Below are 16,075 nucleotides of genomic sequence, written 5' to 3' on the forward strand. Positions count from 1 at the left end.
TCGGGATGAGGGATGAAAGCCGTTTGTAGAGTGGTATGTGATCACTTATCCAAGTCTGTATTTAGCTACATTAGGAATTTAATCCTCGTTTGCAAACCTTGGAGGATCACATGTTACTTCTGAAAAGGAAAAGAATGAGTATGGCCCTGGGCCTTCCCCCACACCAGTCACTTCCTTCTATCATCACACACCTGAGGAATCGGTGCCCCTGCGCTCTGCAGTGCTTTCTCCGTAGCCATCCTGCCCGTCACAACATCCCGTGTGTGGTATAAAACCTAACATGTCACTTCAACTATGCTTTCCTCCTCCGTCAACTGCCTTGGCTTGTGAAGTTGTGATAAGAACTGTTCATACAGATTCTGAGTCTCTTCCTCCCAGCACTTGGTGGGAGGGTCCCTCCAGACCCATGAAGTTTTGGTCCAGGACCCTTTTCAGATGTCAAAGGATGCTCAAGTCCTTCATGTGAGTGAACTGAGGACCAGTTTCTGTTGGGACACTTAGGAAGCCCCGTTCTGTTGTGATTGTTGTTACTACAGGATATTGCCCAAATTAAATAGTGTACACACCCCAGAATCATAGATTATGAAATTGATAATGAAAAGTAATGTATATTCTCCTCATACCTGGTATTTCATGAGGCACCGTAGGTTCATTAGACTTTAATTTATGATAACTCAAACATGTGAGGACTAGGCCTGACCTGTAGTGGCATGGTAGATAAAGCGTCGACCTGTAACACTGAGGTCACCGGTTCGAAACCCTGGGCTTGCTTGGTCAAGGCACTTATGGGAATTGATTTTTCCTGCTCTTCCCCCTTCTCTCTCTCTCTCTCTCTCTCTCTCTCTCCTTTTCCTCTGTAAAATGACTAAATAAAATCTTTTATAAAATGTGAGGACTAGATTATAATATAATATGACACCAAAAATCATGAGAAAGAATTTATAAATTAAATAATAACAGTACATTTTAAAATGTTTCAATTTCCAATATTTGTCCCTGGTATCAGAAAAAAAACTATATATATAAATTGGGACTACACTGGAAATTAAGAATATATTCTATTTTTCTGTTAAAAAGGTATGTCTGGCCTGCCCAGGCGGTGGCACTGTGGATAGAGCTTTGAACTGGGATGCGGAGGACCAGGGTTCGAGACCCTCAGGTCGCCAGCTTGAGCGCGGGCTCATCGGGTTTGAGCAAGGCTCATTAGCTTGAGTCCATGGTTGCTGACTTGATCAAGGGGTCACTCCATCTGCTGTAACCACCTGGTCAAGGCACATATGAGAAAGCAATCAATGGACAACTAAGGAGCTGCAACAAAGAATTGATGTTTCTCATCTCTCTCCCAACCTGTCTGTCTGTTCTATCTGTCCCTCTCTCTAACTCTCTCTGTCTCTGTCACAAAAAAAAGGTATGTCTGTTTCCTATAGCTAATTTAGTTAAAATATAAAATTGACAGTAAAGTTAATGACCTTTTAAAAGTTATCATTAAAATATGGTTTAGTAAACATATTTAACATCTGTGATCTGATGAGATTTGAAATAGAATCTGTAAAATCACAGTCATGAATAAAATTATAAGATTATTAAAATGCCCATCACTCTCCAAGTTTTCCTATATTAGAAATAAAAATTCCCAGACATTTTGGAATTATAATAATCTAGCATTTTTCTGACATAGTTCTAGCCAAGATTTCATGATCCTGTTCACAAGACTCCCTATCACTGTGGAGTGCCTGTCACTCTTTGATACTCAGATGACAAAAAGAAATTTATTTATTTTTAATTTTTTTAAATTGAATTTATTGGGATGTCACTGGTTAACAAAATTATACAGGTTTCAGGTGCAGAATTCTTCAACACACCTCTGTACACTGTATCATGTGTTCACCACCCCAAGTCAAGTCTCCCAGAAAGCAATTTATTTTAATTTTTTCTGAGATAAATATGTGGTAATTATAACAAGCATGTGTTCTTTATTGTTACCTTACAACACAAAATGATTTTACCTTTCAATTCATTTAAAAAATAAAGACTAGGAAAAAAGAGATAGAATGAGAGAAGAGATAAGCCCTGGCTGGTGGCTCAGTGGATAGAGCATCGGCCTTGAATTTAGATGTCCAGTTTTGATTCCTGCACAGAGGAGAAGCAACCATCTGCTTCTCCACGCCTGTCTTTCTTCCTTCTCTACTTCTTCCTGTCCTGCAGCAAGTGGTCAAATGGCTTAAGTGTGGCCTCTGGCACAGAGGTTAGCTGGTTGGTCTTAGAGTGTCAGCCTCGGGTGTTAAAAATAGCTTGGTACTCAAGAATTGGCTCCAGGTGGGGTTGCCAGGTAGGGGCCCTTGCAGGAGTCTGCCTCATACCTCTGTTCCTCTCACTTAAATAATTAAAAAAAGTCAAATTCATATGTAAGAAGAGAGCTAAATATTCAAGCCAGGTCACTTTACCTTGTCTGTGAGCTTAGGAAGAACAGAAGGTAAGAATGACTGACTAGTAGCAGCCTGTGGAGTCCCCCATAGTATGTTAACGCATGTGTTCTAGCAGTGCTATTTGAAGTTTCAAGTTGCCTTCAGGAGCAGGTATCAAGTGTGACTCTGAACCAAAGTGCCCCACCAGGAAGCTCATTTATTCAGGTCACTCAGTAAATATCAAAGTTTAAGAGCTTGTGAAAAGCCCTCAGTTCTCAGGAATGATCAATCAGTCATGTGATTGCCAAACATACATTATAAGCCCTAGAAAGACTACTAAAAAAAAAAATTAATAATTGAGTAAATAAGCAACTAACTGTATAAAATGAGATGCTCAAAGCACGAGACTAAAGTGAAACAACGCAGAGGCCTTTAAGAACACTAATAGATGCACCAAATGAGAAGCAATGGGCAAGGGGCATAAATAAATTCTTCAATGTTAATTATTGATTTAAATTAAAATGAAAAGCCAAAATAAAAAAGAAGAGGAAGTAAAATTGAATGAGAAGGAAACTGAAATATAACCTGTGTTCAAATAGAGTAAACCAAACATAAGAACACAAAATGTAGAAAGCAAAACATTGAAAAATATAGAAATTGTACAAACTAAACATATGAAAGGTTAGTGGATATGGTCATAGCAGATGCAATAAAATTCCAAAAAGAATTACAGACTATAAGGAACAGTGTTTCATAATGATAAAATATTACATGTGGTGATTTCAAATTTCAAATTCACTAAGGTGAGGGGGGGGAAGGCATGAGTCATGTAAGAGAAGAGGAAAATGGGGACTTGTCCTTCAGAAAACCATTAAGGATACACATAAAACAGCTACTAGATCTAAAGTGCAAAAACATTTTCTTTATATCAGAAAAGAAAAGCATTGCAAAGTGAAATTTTAAACAGAATACGATCATTTATGAACACTTAAAAATCAAAATATTAAGAAATACCTTTGACAAAACATTGGTAAGAGTGCTACTCAAAAATGTTTGAGAAAAAATTTAATGGCAAATAAATAAAAAAGTCCATGATGTTTGTGGATTGGAAGACTCACTATCATGATGAGGTCCACTCTCCCCAATTAATATATGGTATGAATTTGATAAAGTCAAATGTCCTTATTTAGCTAAAATAAATCACTGACAACATGATTTATATATTCATCATATAAAGAGAACACACTGGAAGAATCTTAATCCTCAATATCTAGATTGACAGTACATACTCTCTGTTTATTTCCGAGTGGAAGTGTCATAATGAGAAACACCTGGGCCGTGGCAGGAAGGGAGTCCAGAGATACCCGACCACAGAGATCACTCTCTTCTTGTGTAAGAGTAAGCAGTGCGGGAAAGGGAGTTTCTTCAGAAAATGGTGAGATAACAGTTGGGTGTTGGTTCAGTAAACAACATGAAACCTTGACCCATGTCAAGGGTTCAGCCTTGGCTAGGGCCTGGCGGCAGGCCAAAACCAGTTTCTCAAAGACAATGACAGGGCTTTCCTCAAGGTCAGCCTGTGACTCTCCGACAGGGGCCCGCCAGTGGGCTCCAGACTGCGTCCTTAGGTCCCCCTGTCACTCCAGCACCCTCGGATCTACTGGGTTCGAGGCCCAAGTTGAAGAGCCTCGTGCATGGTGGCATGGACCTGGGACCAGCCCCCTCCCCTTCTGTGCCTCAGTCACACCAGCACCTTTGGAGTTCACTGATAAATGGGCTAAATCGCACCTCCAATGGAGATGAAGCTGCCCCCAAAGCTTCAAGAGGCACAGTGGGAGTCACACATTTTTGTTGTTGTGGAAAACTTTGTTGTGTGTGTCAGCTTAAATGACATATCACCACGTGCCCCGCACCTTCGGTCCCTGGCGATATCCCTGAGGTAGCAGGCCCCTGGACAATTGCTGGTTTTGTCCCTACCATCTGACATGCGAATGTCTTACCAGTAAGTCTAGACTTGTTGTTCTTTCTTGCTCCCTGGGCTCAATGGGCATAATGTCACCATGGGATGTGCCAGTGTGATTTCTTGTGGAGGGGAGAGGTGGCCGAGGTCCCTGCAGAGGAAGTGATGACACGTGGCTGCAGAGGAGACGTCCCCAGAGAGAGAACAGTGTGGGAGTCCTGACCACCTTGTCACTCAGAGAAAACTGTTGCAGATGGTCTTTCCCAAGGAGGGAGACAGTAGCCTTTTTCCCCTCAGAGCTGCCAATCGTGTGTTCTCAGATGTCACAGGAGGTGGAACAGTTTTCTCAGGTTGCGAAACAATTCTGGGGGAACAGGCACAACGGTGGCCCCGTCTGGATAAGCTGACCGTGCTCCCCAGTTTCTCTCCCAGATGTGTGTTCTTCACAAGCCAAATAGGTGAGTGGTCTGGGCTGTGAAAGGAATCTTCACCTCCGCACCTATCACATCCTGGTGCCCCCCTCAAGGAAGAGAGCTCTGCTTTGCTTTATTCCTAGAGAGGTGGGTCTGCAGGCTTTCAGTGCTGTCCCTACCCCCACAGCCCACGTGGGGAAGTGTCCCCTATAAGTTGACTCTGATTTCCCACAAATCTCTTTCTGCTTTACTTGGTAGGATAATATCCAGAGTTTGCCTGCTTTTGCTGTTTCCTCGGAAACCTGGTAAATGGGTCATGATACAAGTGCAGAAGACACACAGGCCCTGGTTGACAATAGTCTGGGGACAGTGGGGACAGACTGAGCTTTGGGGTGTTGAGTGTTGTGATTTGTCAGATCCTGGAGATAGACCTGCTCAGGGGCCACATGGACAGGTTGTAGAAGATCATGCATTTTATCATTATAGGGGTGTGTTTAGCAATTGATAGAGAAACAAAATAAAGTAATAACCTCTAACATCTTACTGCTAACACAGATATGACACTAGTTCTTTATGTGTTTGAGAAGTGATTTTATTTTGAAGATGGACACAAGCATTTTTTTCCTTTTAATTCTTGCATTTCCTTTGAAGGAAAGTTCAAAGTGCATCAGCATTTAGGGGGAAGGTGTGGAGAAAGCACAGAGAGTGGTGAGTGGAGCGAGCCTCGCCCTGACATATCTAAGTTCTGGCCTAGATGGTTCAGTAACAGGACACAAAGCATTTTGCTTTGCCACATTTTAATGAGATGCTGCTAAAAAGCAATTTGTTGGTCTCTCACACTATCATGACATCTTCCACATAATAGTTCACACAAATTCTGTTTATGAATAAACATGAGTTAAACTACAGTTGATAAATGAAATTGTGAGAATGGGATTAATGATAAAAGAGATCTAAGTGAATGTGCATATTCAAACTTTAACACTGCAGTATAACTAATATCTTCTTACACAAGTAGGGTATGCCACTTTCCCTTCCAGACAGCGAACTCGCATTACAGTTCGTGGTGACTCTGGATGGTAGCCATATACACACATAAACTCAATTTCATCTTCCGTTTTGGAATAAATTTTTTTATCATATTTCCATCTTAATGCAATGTTATGTTTTCTCATCATTTCTTCTGATATTACACATGCATCTGAAGATAAAAACATAAACATAAGATGTTAAGAAATATACAAATATTTTTCTCAGAATTTTAGATTTTTGTGGAAATTTCTCTATACTAATGCATGAATTTATTCTCAAAAGCTTTCCCACTCCAACTCACTGAGAACCCATCCTGCAGATATAAAACACTTTACATGATTTTTGAGGTAAAACATCTACGTCTAAAGTGTGATAAATGTTAAAGTTCATAATGTCAATAACATGAAGAGCAAAAATTAAAAACTCTTTTTTGCTATTGTTAATAATTTTTTAAACTTTATTACTTCACTATTAATATTTGGTAGTCAAGAATTCCATAAAATTGTTTTTTAATTCATAAAATATTTATTGCAAATAAAAAACCCATTACATTGATTTTCTCAGAATCCATAAGAATATTAAAAAGCTTACCTAAGCATTTTGGGGATTGTGACCACTTTCCATCATGACATGTTACTTTCCTACTTCCCTGAAGTTCGTAATAGGCCTGGCATTGATACTCAACTGATGACCCTGGGGCATAGGCCATTAATGGGGTCGTGGTAATGTCTCCATTGTCAATAGGTGGAGGGGGTCCACATTTGCCTCTAGATTCTAAAAAGAGATATTATTTGATTTAAAGAGAGACCAATATTAAACACAATTTATAATAAAGCTAATATAAATATAGCACTATAGGTCCTATTACGACGTGATTTCAGATGACAGTATGATTCACTGTAATCATTTTCATCACTTAAACTCAGAAAAAAATATGAAGCCCTTTTGAATGGTCGTCCATTTTTGTTGGGAAGGCAGACTGGAGCAGCCGCTATAGAAAATGGTGTGTTGGTTACTTTAAAAATATGAAGCTGTCTTATGACCCAGAGATTTCACTTTTGGGTATGTATTCCAAGAAAACCAGAACACTAATTTGAAAGCATTTATTCACCCCACTTTGCACTGTAGTGTTGTTTACAATAGCCGAAATTTGGAAGCATCCCAAGTGCCCCTCAACAGACAAGTGGACAAAAAAGCAGTGGTACATATATGAAACGGAGTATTAGTTGGCCATAAAAAAAGAAATAAATCTTACCATTTGTCACAACATGTATGGACCTAGAGGGTACAGGCTAGTGAAACAAGTCAGTCAGAGAAATACAAATATCATATGATTTTACTTCTATGGGGAATCTCCAGAGCAAAATAAATGAATAAAAGAACCAGAGTCGTTGATAGAGAGTAGACTGACGGCTTCGTTGGTGGTAGAGTGGTTAGCATAGCTGCCTTCTAGAGAACACCGACAGCTGTCAGAGGGACAGGGGGTTGAGAGCTGGAGGCTAAATGTGCAGGGATTGGGAATACAGATTGGTAATTAGCAAACAGTCATGGGGATGTGAAGGACAGTATAAGAAATTTAGTCAATAATATTGTACTAACTACGGTTGGTGCCAGGTAGGAACTAGAAACATCAAGGGGACACTTCTTAAAGTATATGGTTGTCTAACCACTCTATTGTACAACGGAAACCAATACAAAATAATATGGAACAAAAATGGTGACCAGAAAAATTTAAATTAAAACAATTTACAATGGTAAATGTTAACAAATATGTCTCTGCCTTGTAGCATTGTAGTATTTAGAAAACGGTGTAGTTAATGTATGCTGGACAGGTGGGTATCTAAGATAAAGGAAATTTCTTGTTCTTATGTGTAACATACTGCAGTGTCTACTGGATCTTTTGCCATTTTTTTATTGGTTTCCATTTTTATTTACAAAGGAATATCAACTTGTCAAATAAAATCAAAGAATTACAAATTGGTGTAATGTGAAATGTATTTTCTAAGTTTCTGTGGTGGACCAGACAAGGTAGCAATATTTCTGCTTGTTCTTTCTGCCATGTGTAACTAAAAGACCAGAATGAGTTGTAAAAACAAACATAAGAAACTAAGAGTTGCAGAGAAGTCAATCTGGTTCAGGAGTCACTGCAGTGAATGTAGGTTTCAATATTGTCTTCTGTGTGTCCTGGACTGAGTACTGATGAAGACGGAATCCCAGAAATGTTATCAAGTTTGTGGGAAGAATAAAAAATCCCAACAAGAGTCTACTCTGTTTAGTCAAAAGTCCAGAAAAGGAGCAGCATTTTCAAGAAAAAAAATTCTGTGAATAATCCTCTTATTCAATAAAAGAATTTGGGGAATAAACCTAAGACCTACCCCTACCCCTTACTCACATTGATCAACATAGGCCAGTGAGGAACTTAGACCCCTCAGACAACCTGATGGGACAATTGACCTCTTTCATTTCCTGTGCTCTCAGTGAGGCCCCATGGAAAGACTAGACTTTCCCCTTGCACAAGTATTGAAGCAGTTCTGATATATATAGCATTTGATCAAAGTCAGAGTCTTGGCCCTGGCCAACAGTTAGCTCAGGGGTAAAGCATCAGCCGGCATGTGGATGTTCTGGGTTCGATTCCTAGTCAGGGCACACAGGATAAGCCTGTATCTGCTTTTCTACTTCAACTCCTCTCACTTTTCTATCTATCTATCTATCTATCTATCTATCTATCTATCTATCTATCTATCTATCTATCTATCTATCTATCTCTTCTCCTCCCCTCCTTCAACCATGGCTGTAATGGAGTTAGTTGGCCCCGAGTGCTGAGGATGGCTCCATGGACTCCAACTCAGTCGCTAAAAAAAAAAAAATGGTTCCAGTTGCATTGGAGCAAGGGCCCCAGATGGGTAGATCATCGTCCCCTAATGGGCTTTCTGGGTGGATCCCGGTCAAGGTGCATGTGGGACTCTGTCTCTCTGCCTCCCTTCTTTCACTAAAAAAAAAAAAGAGGCAGAGTCTTCATACATAATACCCAAAACATGCAGAATACAATTGAAGTTCCATCGTACTAAGAATCAGGAAAGTCTCAAAGGCACAAGAACAATCTATGGAAGAAAACACTGAGATGACACACAGTGTAAATTATAGGGCCATGGCTTTAGTTTGTTTTTTTGTTTTGTTTTTTTTTTTTAAAGATTTTATTTATTCATTTTAGAGAGGAAAGAGAGAGAGAGAGAAGGGAGGAGCAGGAAGCATCAACTCCCATATGTGCCTTGACCAGGCAAGCCAAGGGTTTTGAATCAGTGACCTCGTTGTTTCAGGTTGATGCTTTATCCACTGTGCCACCACATTTCAGGCTGGACCTGGCTTTCAAACACTCTGAAGGAGATCAAAGAACTGAAAACCAGCGTAACAGAATTAAAAGGAAAACTCATGGGATGGGATCAATGATAGATTTTAGATGACAGAAGCATAAATCCTTAAGCTTTAAGAGAGAATAATATAAGTTACTCGCTTTGAAAATGGATCACAACAAAATATAAACAGAGCTTCAGTGAGCAGTGGGGAAGATGGAAAAAATTGGAGACCCAGAAAGAGAAAAGAAAGGGCTAAAAAATGAAAACAACATTCAAGAAATAGTGCATAAAAATTTCCAACACAGCATGAGGCTTCAATTGACACATAATAAATATGAGTGACCTTCAAACAGGAGGAAACCAGAGACATTTATCCCAGGATCCATCATCCCCTAAGTGCTGAAAATGTGAAAAAAATAAAATCTCAAAAACAGGTAGGTAGTCATTATGTAATATTCATATGGACAAAAGGATTGAAATGTCAGTGGGACCTGTACCCTAATAAATACAATGAAAAAATAAAACATAAAGTAGTCTGATAAGTATTATAAAGAACTGTATCGTTTAATATCCTAAAATTGAAGGAATAAGTATAGAACAACATAAATATTACCTATCTGGGGGGGCAGATCAATAATGGACTATATTATAATTATTAAATATTTAAGATAGTAAAATATTCCTTAATTAAAAATGTAACTGACTAATATGACTTCAACTTTAACTGTGTCTAATATTCATCAATTGGGTCTAATATTCATCAATTCATTAGTATTTTCATGGAAATGTCTACCTGGGAACTATTACAATGACTTGGATGTTTCTATAATAATTTTTATTATCTGAAAATAAAATAATGTCAATGGGGTCACATCTGTGACCATGGAAGTAGAAATTGGGACAGAATTTGACAAGTTCAGGAAAAAAAAAGAACTGTCAACACCAAATTCTATACCCTGTGCTACCATTCTTTAGGATTAAAGTGTGAAATAAAGATATTCTCAATGTAAGGAAAATGAAGAGAATTTTCTCCAGCAGACCTATCCTTAATGAAGTGCTAAAGCAATCTTCAAATAGAAAGGAAAGATAGCAGAGGTGTGGAGATGTTAGGAAGAAAGTAAAGCCAATGGGATTGATAGAAATAGTGGTAAATACAATAAGACTACTTTTTCCAATGAGCATGTTAAATTATGGTGGATGTTTGTGCAAAATCATATCATTTGATATGGTGCTTGTTATATGTAGAGGAAATACCTCAGACCTTCAGGTTTATAAATGGTGTACCTAATTGGAAGTACACCTTTCACTTGAAGTGGTCACAGTTCAATTTTAGTTGGAAGTGGTAGGCTGTCTATAAGTATATTTTAATAGCTCAAGCAAGCACTAATAAAACTATACAAAGAGATACACTGATAAACAATATGGATATATAAAAATAGAGTCATTTTTAAATGTTTATTAAAAAAAAGAAAGAAAATGAAACCACAAGGAAGCAAGAAATAAAGGCAAGTAGGAATGAGAAACAGAGGAAGGACACACACAACAAATGATAAAATGGCTTTCTGAGCCCGTAATATATCAATGATGACTTTAAATGTAAACGGCTGAACTACACCAGTTAAAAGTCTGAAAATGCATGGTGGACACATAAATAGAGCCCAGCTCTATGCTGCCTGCAGGAAAGTCACTTCAAACCTGAAAGCATCGGATGACTCCAAGGAAAAGATTTAAAATATCTACTAGGCTTAAGATTATTTGAAAAAATTAGAAGTGGTTAATATACCTTCTTTATTGGCTCTTTTTCTTCGTGAACCCTAAATGCTGCGGTGTCTCTTGACCAGGTTCTCAGATTTCTTTAAAATGTATCTATACACTAATGCCCTGGATGAACTCAGCTGGTGCCGTGTCGTCAAATATAATCTGCATGCTGAAGAAGCCCAGATTTTATCCCATCCTCTGATCACGCCTCAGCTGCCTAGCCTCCAAGCAGAATGCCACAGGGCTATCAAATGTACCTAAGGTGTCTTCAATGCATCTATTTCTCAAGAAACACTCAGTGGCTTACTGCTTAGGTCATACTTTTCCATGGTTCCAACTCTTCTTCTAATGTCCTTAAATCTTTCATGAAACGCATGTGGCCATATTACTTATTCAGTTCAAACGAAGATTGGACTTTAAGCACCATCATTTCATTTGCATTAAAAAATTTCATTCCAGCCTGACCAAGTGGTGGTGCAGCTGATAGAGTGTTGATGTGAGATGCTGAGGACCCAGGTTCAAAACCCTGAGGTTGCCTCCTTGAGCACAGGCTCATCTAGCTTGAGTGCAGGGTCACCAATTTGAGTGTGGGTTTATAGACATGACCCCATGGTGGCTGGATTGAGCCCAAAGGCCACTGGCTTGAAGCCCAAGGTCGATGGCTTGAGCAAAGAGTCAATGGCTTGAGCAAGGGGTCACTGGTTCACCTGCAGCCTCCCCCCAACCTCTGGTCAAGGCACATATGAGAAAGCAATCAATTAACAACTAAGGACCTGCAACAAAGAATTGATGCTTCTCATCTCTCCCCTTCCTGTCTTTCTGGCCCTGTCTGGCCCTCTCTTTCTCTCTCTAAAAAAACAAAACAAAACAAAACAAAAAACAAATTTCATTCCACAGGAACTACTTCATTAAGTGTTTATACAACATATTTTGTCCCTAATGTATTCTGTAAAATTGGGGCAGTGGGGGTGGAGGAGAATAAGAAATTTTACCTCTGCACTCCGGTGGTTTTGACCAATTCCCATTAAAACATGTCACTTCTGCTTCCCCATATCGGTCCAAAGAATTGGTGCATTCATAATATACTGTCTCACCAGACACATACCTAGGCTTCTCATTTTGTATAATGGCATTTTCCACTGTGGGGGGCCTCCCACAGGACACATCTGAATAAAAACAAAAAAGATTCATCTCTAATGTAACAATTGTTTGGAATTCAAATTACAGATGGGATTCCAATGCACTTTTAGGATTTAAAATCAACTGTTAATCTGTCATGAAGACTGAATTTTTTAAGAAATTTACATGTAAGATAGAAAAAAGAAGGTAAAGCAATATTATATTTGTAAGAGCTAAGCTTCCATACCTTAAATTTCTTTCTTATTTTATTTGAAGATTAATAGAAAAATTTAGGCTTATGAAAATGATATGTTTTCTGTACATTTCCATTTGAGTTTAGAAAAATAAATATTATATATTCTATAAATTCCCCTGATAGAGTCATTATGCAGTGGATAGAGCTTCATCCTGGGACGCTGAGGACCCAGGTTTGAAACCCTGAGGGTTGCCGGCTTGACAGTGGACACGGCAGGTTGAGTACAGGCTCACCAGTTAGAGTGTGGGATCATAGACATGACCCCATGGTCTATGGCTTGAGCCCAAAGGTCACTGGCTTGAAACTCAACGTCAATGGTTTGAGCAACAGGTCACAGGCTTGGCTAGAAACCATGGGCCAAGGCACATACGAGAAAACAATCAATGAACAACTAAGGTGCCACAACAAAGAGTTGATGCTTCTCATCTCTCTTCCTTCCTCTCTGTCTGTTCCTGTCTGTCTGTCTGTCTCTCTTGGTAAAAAATAAAAAAGCAAAAAATTACATAACAAAATAAATTTATAAATTCCAAGAAACTCATAATAAAGAGATTATTAGCACCAGAATTTAGTTTGTAGTCATCCTATTTATGAAGTATAATTGTAGATCCTGAGAAAAATAAGCAGAGTAGCCTCTTCCTTAGAGAATAAGTTGAGAAACCACAGCTTTGAGGAATACTGCATAATTGAAAAAGGAAAAGGATCACTCTAAAGATCCAAACAGAATTTGAGAAACAATGAGAGAAAAATAGGGTTATAGTTTTATAAAAAAATACTCTAATAATTTGAGGGGGCAAACGCTTAAGGACATTCCAATGAGCAACGTGAAATTCACTGGTAAGACTCAGATGGATATAAGGTATTAATAGGTTATAGCTACGGTTCCCAAACCAAAGTGTACATTGAATCTGTTGGGAATGGTTACCGTAGTTTCAGGGTCACAACCCTGGAGTTTTTGATGCTGAGTCAGAGTGAGCCTATGAATTTACATTTGCTTCTCTAACAATTTTCCCGAAGATGCTGATGCTGCTGTTTCAGGGACCCCTCTTTGAGAACTATGGGGCTGTAGGGTCAACCACTGAGTACCCCTCCATACCTCTGTGCTAAGGAAGGAATCTCCCTTGATCTGGCCTAAAACATAACCTCTAGCCATTTCTTAATGATGCTAGATGCAATTCTATATCATATTATTTAAGACACTTTAAAAAATAAATTTTAGCCTGACTGGTGGTAGCACAGTGGATGGAGCATCCACCAGGGATGCTAAAGGCCTCAGTTTGAAACCCCTGATGTTGCCGGCAGAGCAAGGCCTTGTCGGCATAAGTGCTGGCTCGCCAGCATGAGTATGGGATCATAAACATGATCCCAAGGTCGCTGGATTGAGCTGAAAGATACTGGATTGAAGGCCAAGATCACTGATTTGAGCCCAAGGTTGCTGACTTGAGCAAGGGGTGACTGGCTTGGCTTGAGCCCTCTGTGACCCAGCCCCCAGTCTAGGTACATATGAGAAAGCAATCAATGAACAATGAAAGTGATGCAACTATAGGTGATGCTTCTCATCTCTCTCCTTCCTGCTCCGTCTCTTCCTGTCTCACACTCTTTAAAAAAAAATACAATAAACTAAAATTTCATCAAAATACCTCTGCAAGTTGGTGTTCCTATCCATCTGCCGTCCGTACACTGGACATAATTAGACCCATCCATCTGGTAATATTGTGGACATGTGTAAGTTACTTGCTCCCCTGAAGCATACGATTTCTTCTTCTCTTGTTGGAGCACGGCGTTATCGAAGCTGGGTGGCTCGGAACAAAATGCTTCTGAAAGGGAATAAAAATCATATCTTTGTTCAGTAAATCTATACAATTAATTGTATTCTAAAATGATAGGTATATATCAAACCAATGCATATTAGTGAAATATTTTTCTTATAACTTGAAAATATACGAGCAGTCTTGAGTTGATTGCATTGAATGATTCTATAGTTATCAAAAGCACAACATGGGAATGATAATTACTGAAAGCCCATAGACACCAGGATATGAGTAATGCTTGAGACCATGCTTCTTACATTCTTGTTTGTCCATACAGACACCATACATGATGTCCCTATTAATATATTTTTGCCTCGTCAAAGTCTATTTCCCATAATGACATCACACATCTTAGAAAATTATACATATATAAGGAGATCACTGATAAACTAACAGGGAACTGAAGAATGAAGAGATTGATGAGTAGGGATCGCCTACAAAACAGGAAGAGCACGTGGAACATGAACACAGTTTACATGAAAATGAAATAATTTTGCTTCTGTTGTCAATCATGGCATATTCGTAGGGCTTTTAATCCTCTGCCAGAGTCCAGGATTTTCCAGTTATATCCTGTCATATTCTAGAATTGCTGTAGTTTTATATTTGTATCATAAATGTTCTGACTTAAAGATCTTTATGAGCCTTAGAATATAATTAAAGACACTATACTTATGCATTCTGGTGGATGGGACCATTTTCCTCCTAAACATTTTACAGATGCAGGTCCATGAACTCCAAATCCCCTAGCACATCTGTACGTGACTTCTGCTCCATGTGGATAACTCTTGGGACCCTTAGGTACTTGACCATTGTCTATTGAAGGTGGTGGTGAATCACAAGGAAGTCCTAAAAAAGAATGAAAGAAGGAGTGCATATTTCACTAACTCTGAAATTTATTTCATGTGCTGGTGGTCCTATCTGGTACTTTCATTTGAAACAAAATGATCACACAGGCACTAACATCACATCACAGAAAAGGTGCCCAATGCTTTCTAAAATGACCATTGTCATGTGTGTCCAGCTGTGAATATTAGCAAGAACACAAAACAAAAGACATTAACATATTTAAGAATGGGACTATCAATGCTACGCTAAATAATCGTAAGTAATAAAAGAAAACCACACATTGAGAATTAATCATCTTAAGTACGTGTCATAAATGGTAAGAGATCAGAAGGGACAATGTAGGAAGAACATAACTTTTTAAAAAACCTGGTGAAAAAGTCTTCACTACAACCTATATGAAGACATATAAATATGTGTACCTATATGAAGAGTTAAGTTTAATTTCACTACACATCCAGTTTTAGTAGAAATTAGAAAGGGTCAAAAGTAAAATGCATTGCACAATGAGCCAATGGAATTACAAAAAATAAGACAGATTTGGTATTGCCAAAATTGTTGGGTAGAATATGTTAACATAAAAACAATATATAAATATATTAACGGTTTTCTATATTGATAAATCCAAATAAGAATGTCCCGTGACTTGGACGACTATTTTAATGAACTGTATCGAAAACAGAATTATAGTTTGAGTGCTGTGCTTACCTACACACTGAGGAGGAGAACTCCACTTCCCTAGGTGACATGTGATTCCATCGGCTTCAGATAGCCTGAAACCATCTTCACAAATATAATTTAATTTGGTGCCATGTGCATATAGCTGGGATTCAAATGTTTCTTCTGAAGATCTAGATGAGTTAATGGTCCCGTGCTCGATATGAGGTGGCTGAGAACATGGAGTTTTTTCTATATGAAGAATAGAGGTCAAGTGGTCAAGCACAAATATAACATTTAAATCAAAGAAGAAAAGCAAACACTATTTGGTATCTTAAAATAAGGATTATTTGAACAAATTAAATTATTTAATCACTAAAAAAAATTGAAAATCGCAAAAATCAGTGTCTCCCTAAAATTGATGCTACTCTCTTCTTGTTCACTTGGCTCCTCCATCCTCTTCATCTTGAGGAT

General features: G+C 38.5%; 1 protein-coding gene across 3 annotated transcripts in view; it reads right to left on the minus strand.

The window, feature by feature from the left end:
• Positions 1-16,075, minus strand: part of LOC136402167 (complement factor H-like) — a 65,647-nt gene continuing 49,572 nt past the window's right edge. For 2 of the 3 annotated variants that reach the window (XM_066379893.1, XM_066379892.1), the window contains 6 exons: positions 15,653-15,853; positions 14,771-14,947; positions 13,931-14,107; positions 11,911-12,084; positions 6,399-6,581; positions 5,556-5,976 (listed from right to left, as the gene is read on the minus strand). In XM_066379893.1, the coding sequence (XP_066235990.1) occupies positions 5,771-5,976; positions 6,399-6,581; positions 11,911-12,084; positions 13,931-14,107; positions 14,771-14,947; positions 15,653-15,853 (1,118 nt within the window). In that variant the 3' untranslated portion in view covers positions 5,556-5,770. Of the gene's footprint in view, positions 120-5,555; positions 5,977-6,398; positions 6,582-11,910; positions 12,085-13,930; positions 14,108-14,770; positions 14,948-15,652; positions 15,854-16,075 lie in introns of those variants that run through there. The other variant, XM_066379894.1, reaches the window with a different exon arrangement.

Source organism: Saccopteryx leptura, chromosome 1 (assembly GCF_036850995.1).
Source record: "Saccopteryx leptura isolate mSacLep1 chromosome 1, mSacLep1_pri_phased_curated, whole genome shotgun sequence".
Lineage (NCBI taxonomy): Eukaryota > Metazoa > Chordata > Mammalia > Chiroptera > Emballonuridae > Saccopteryx > Saccopteryx leptura.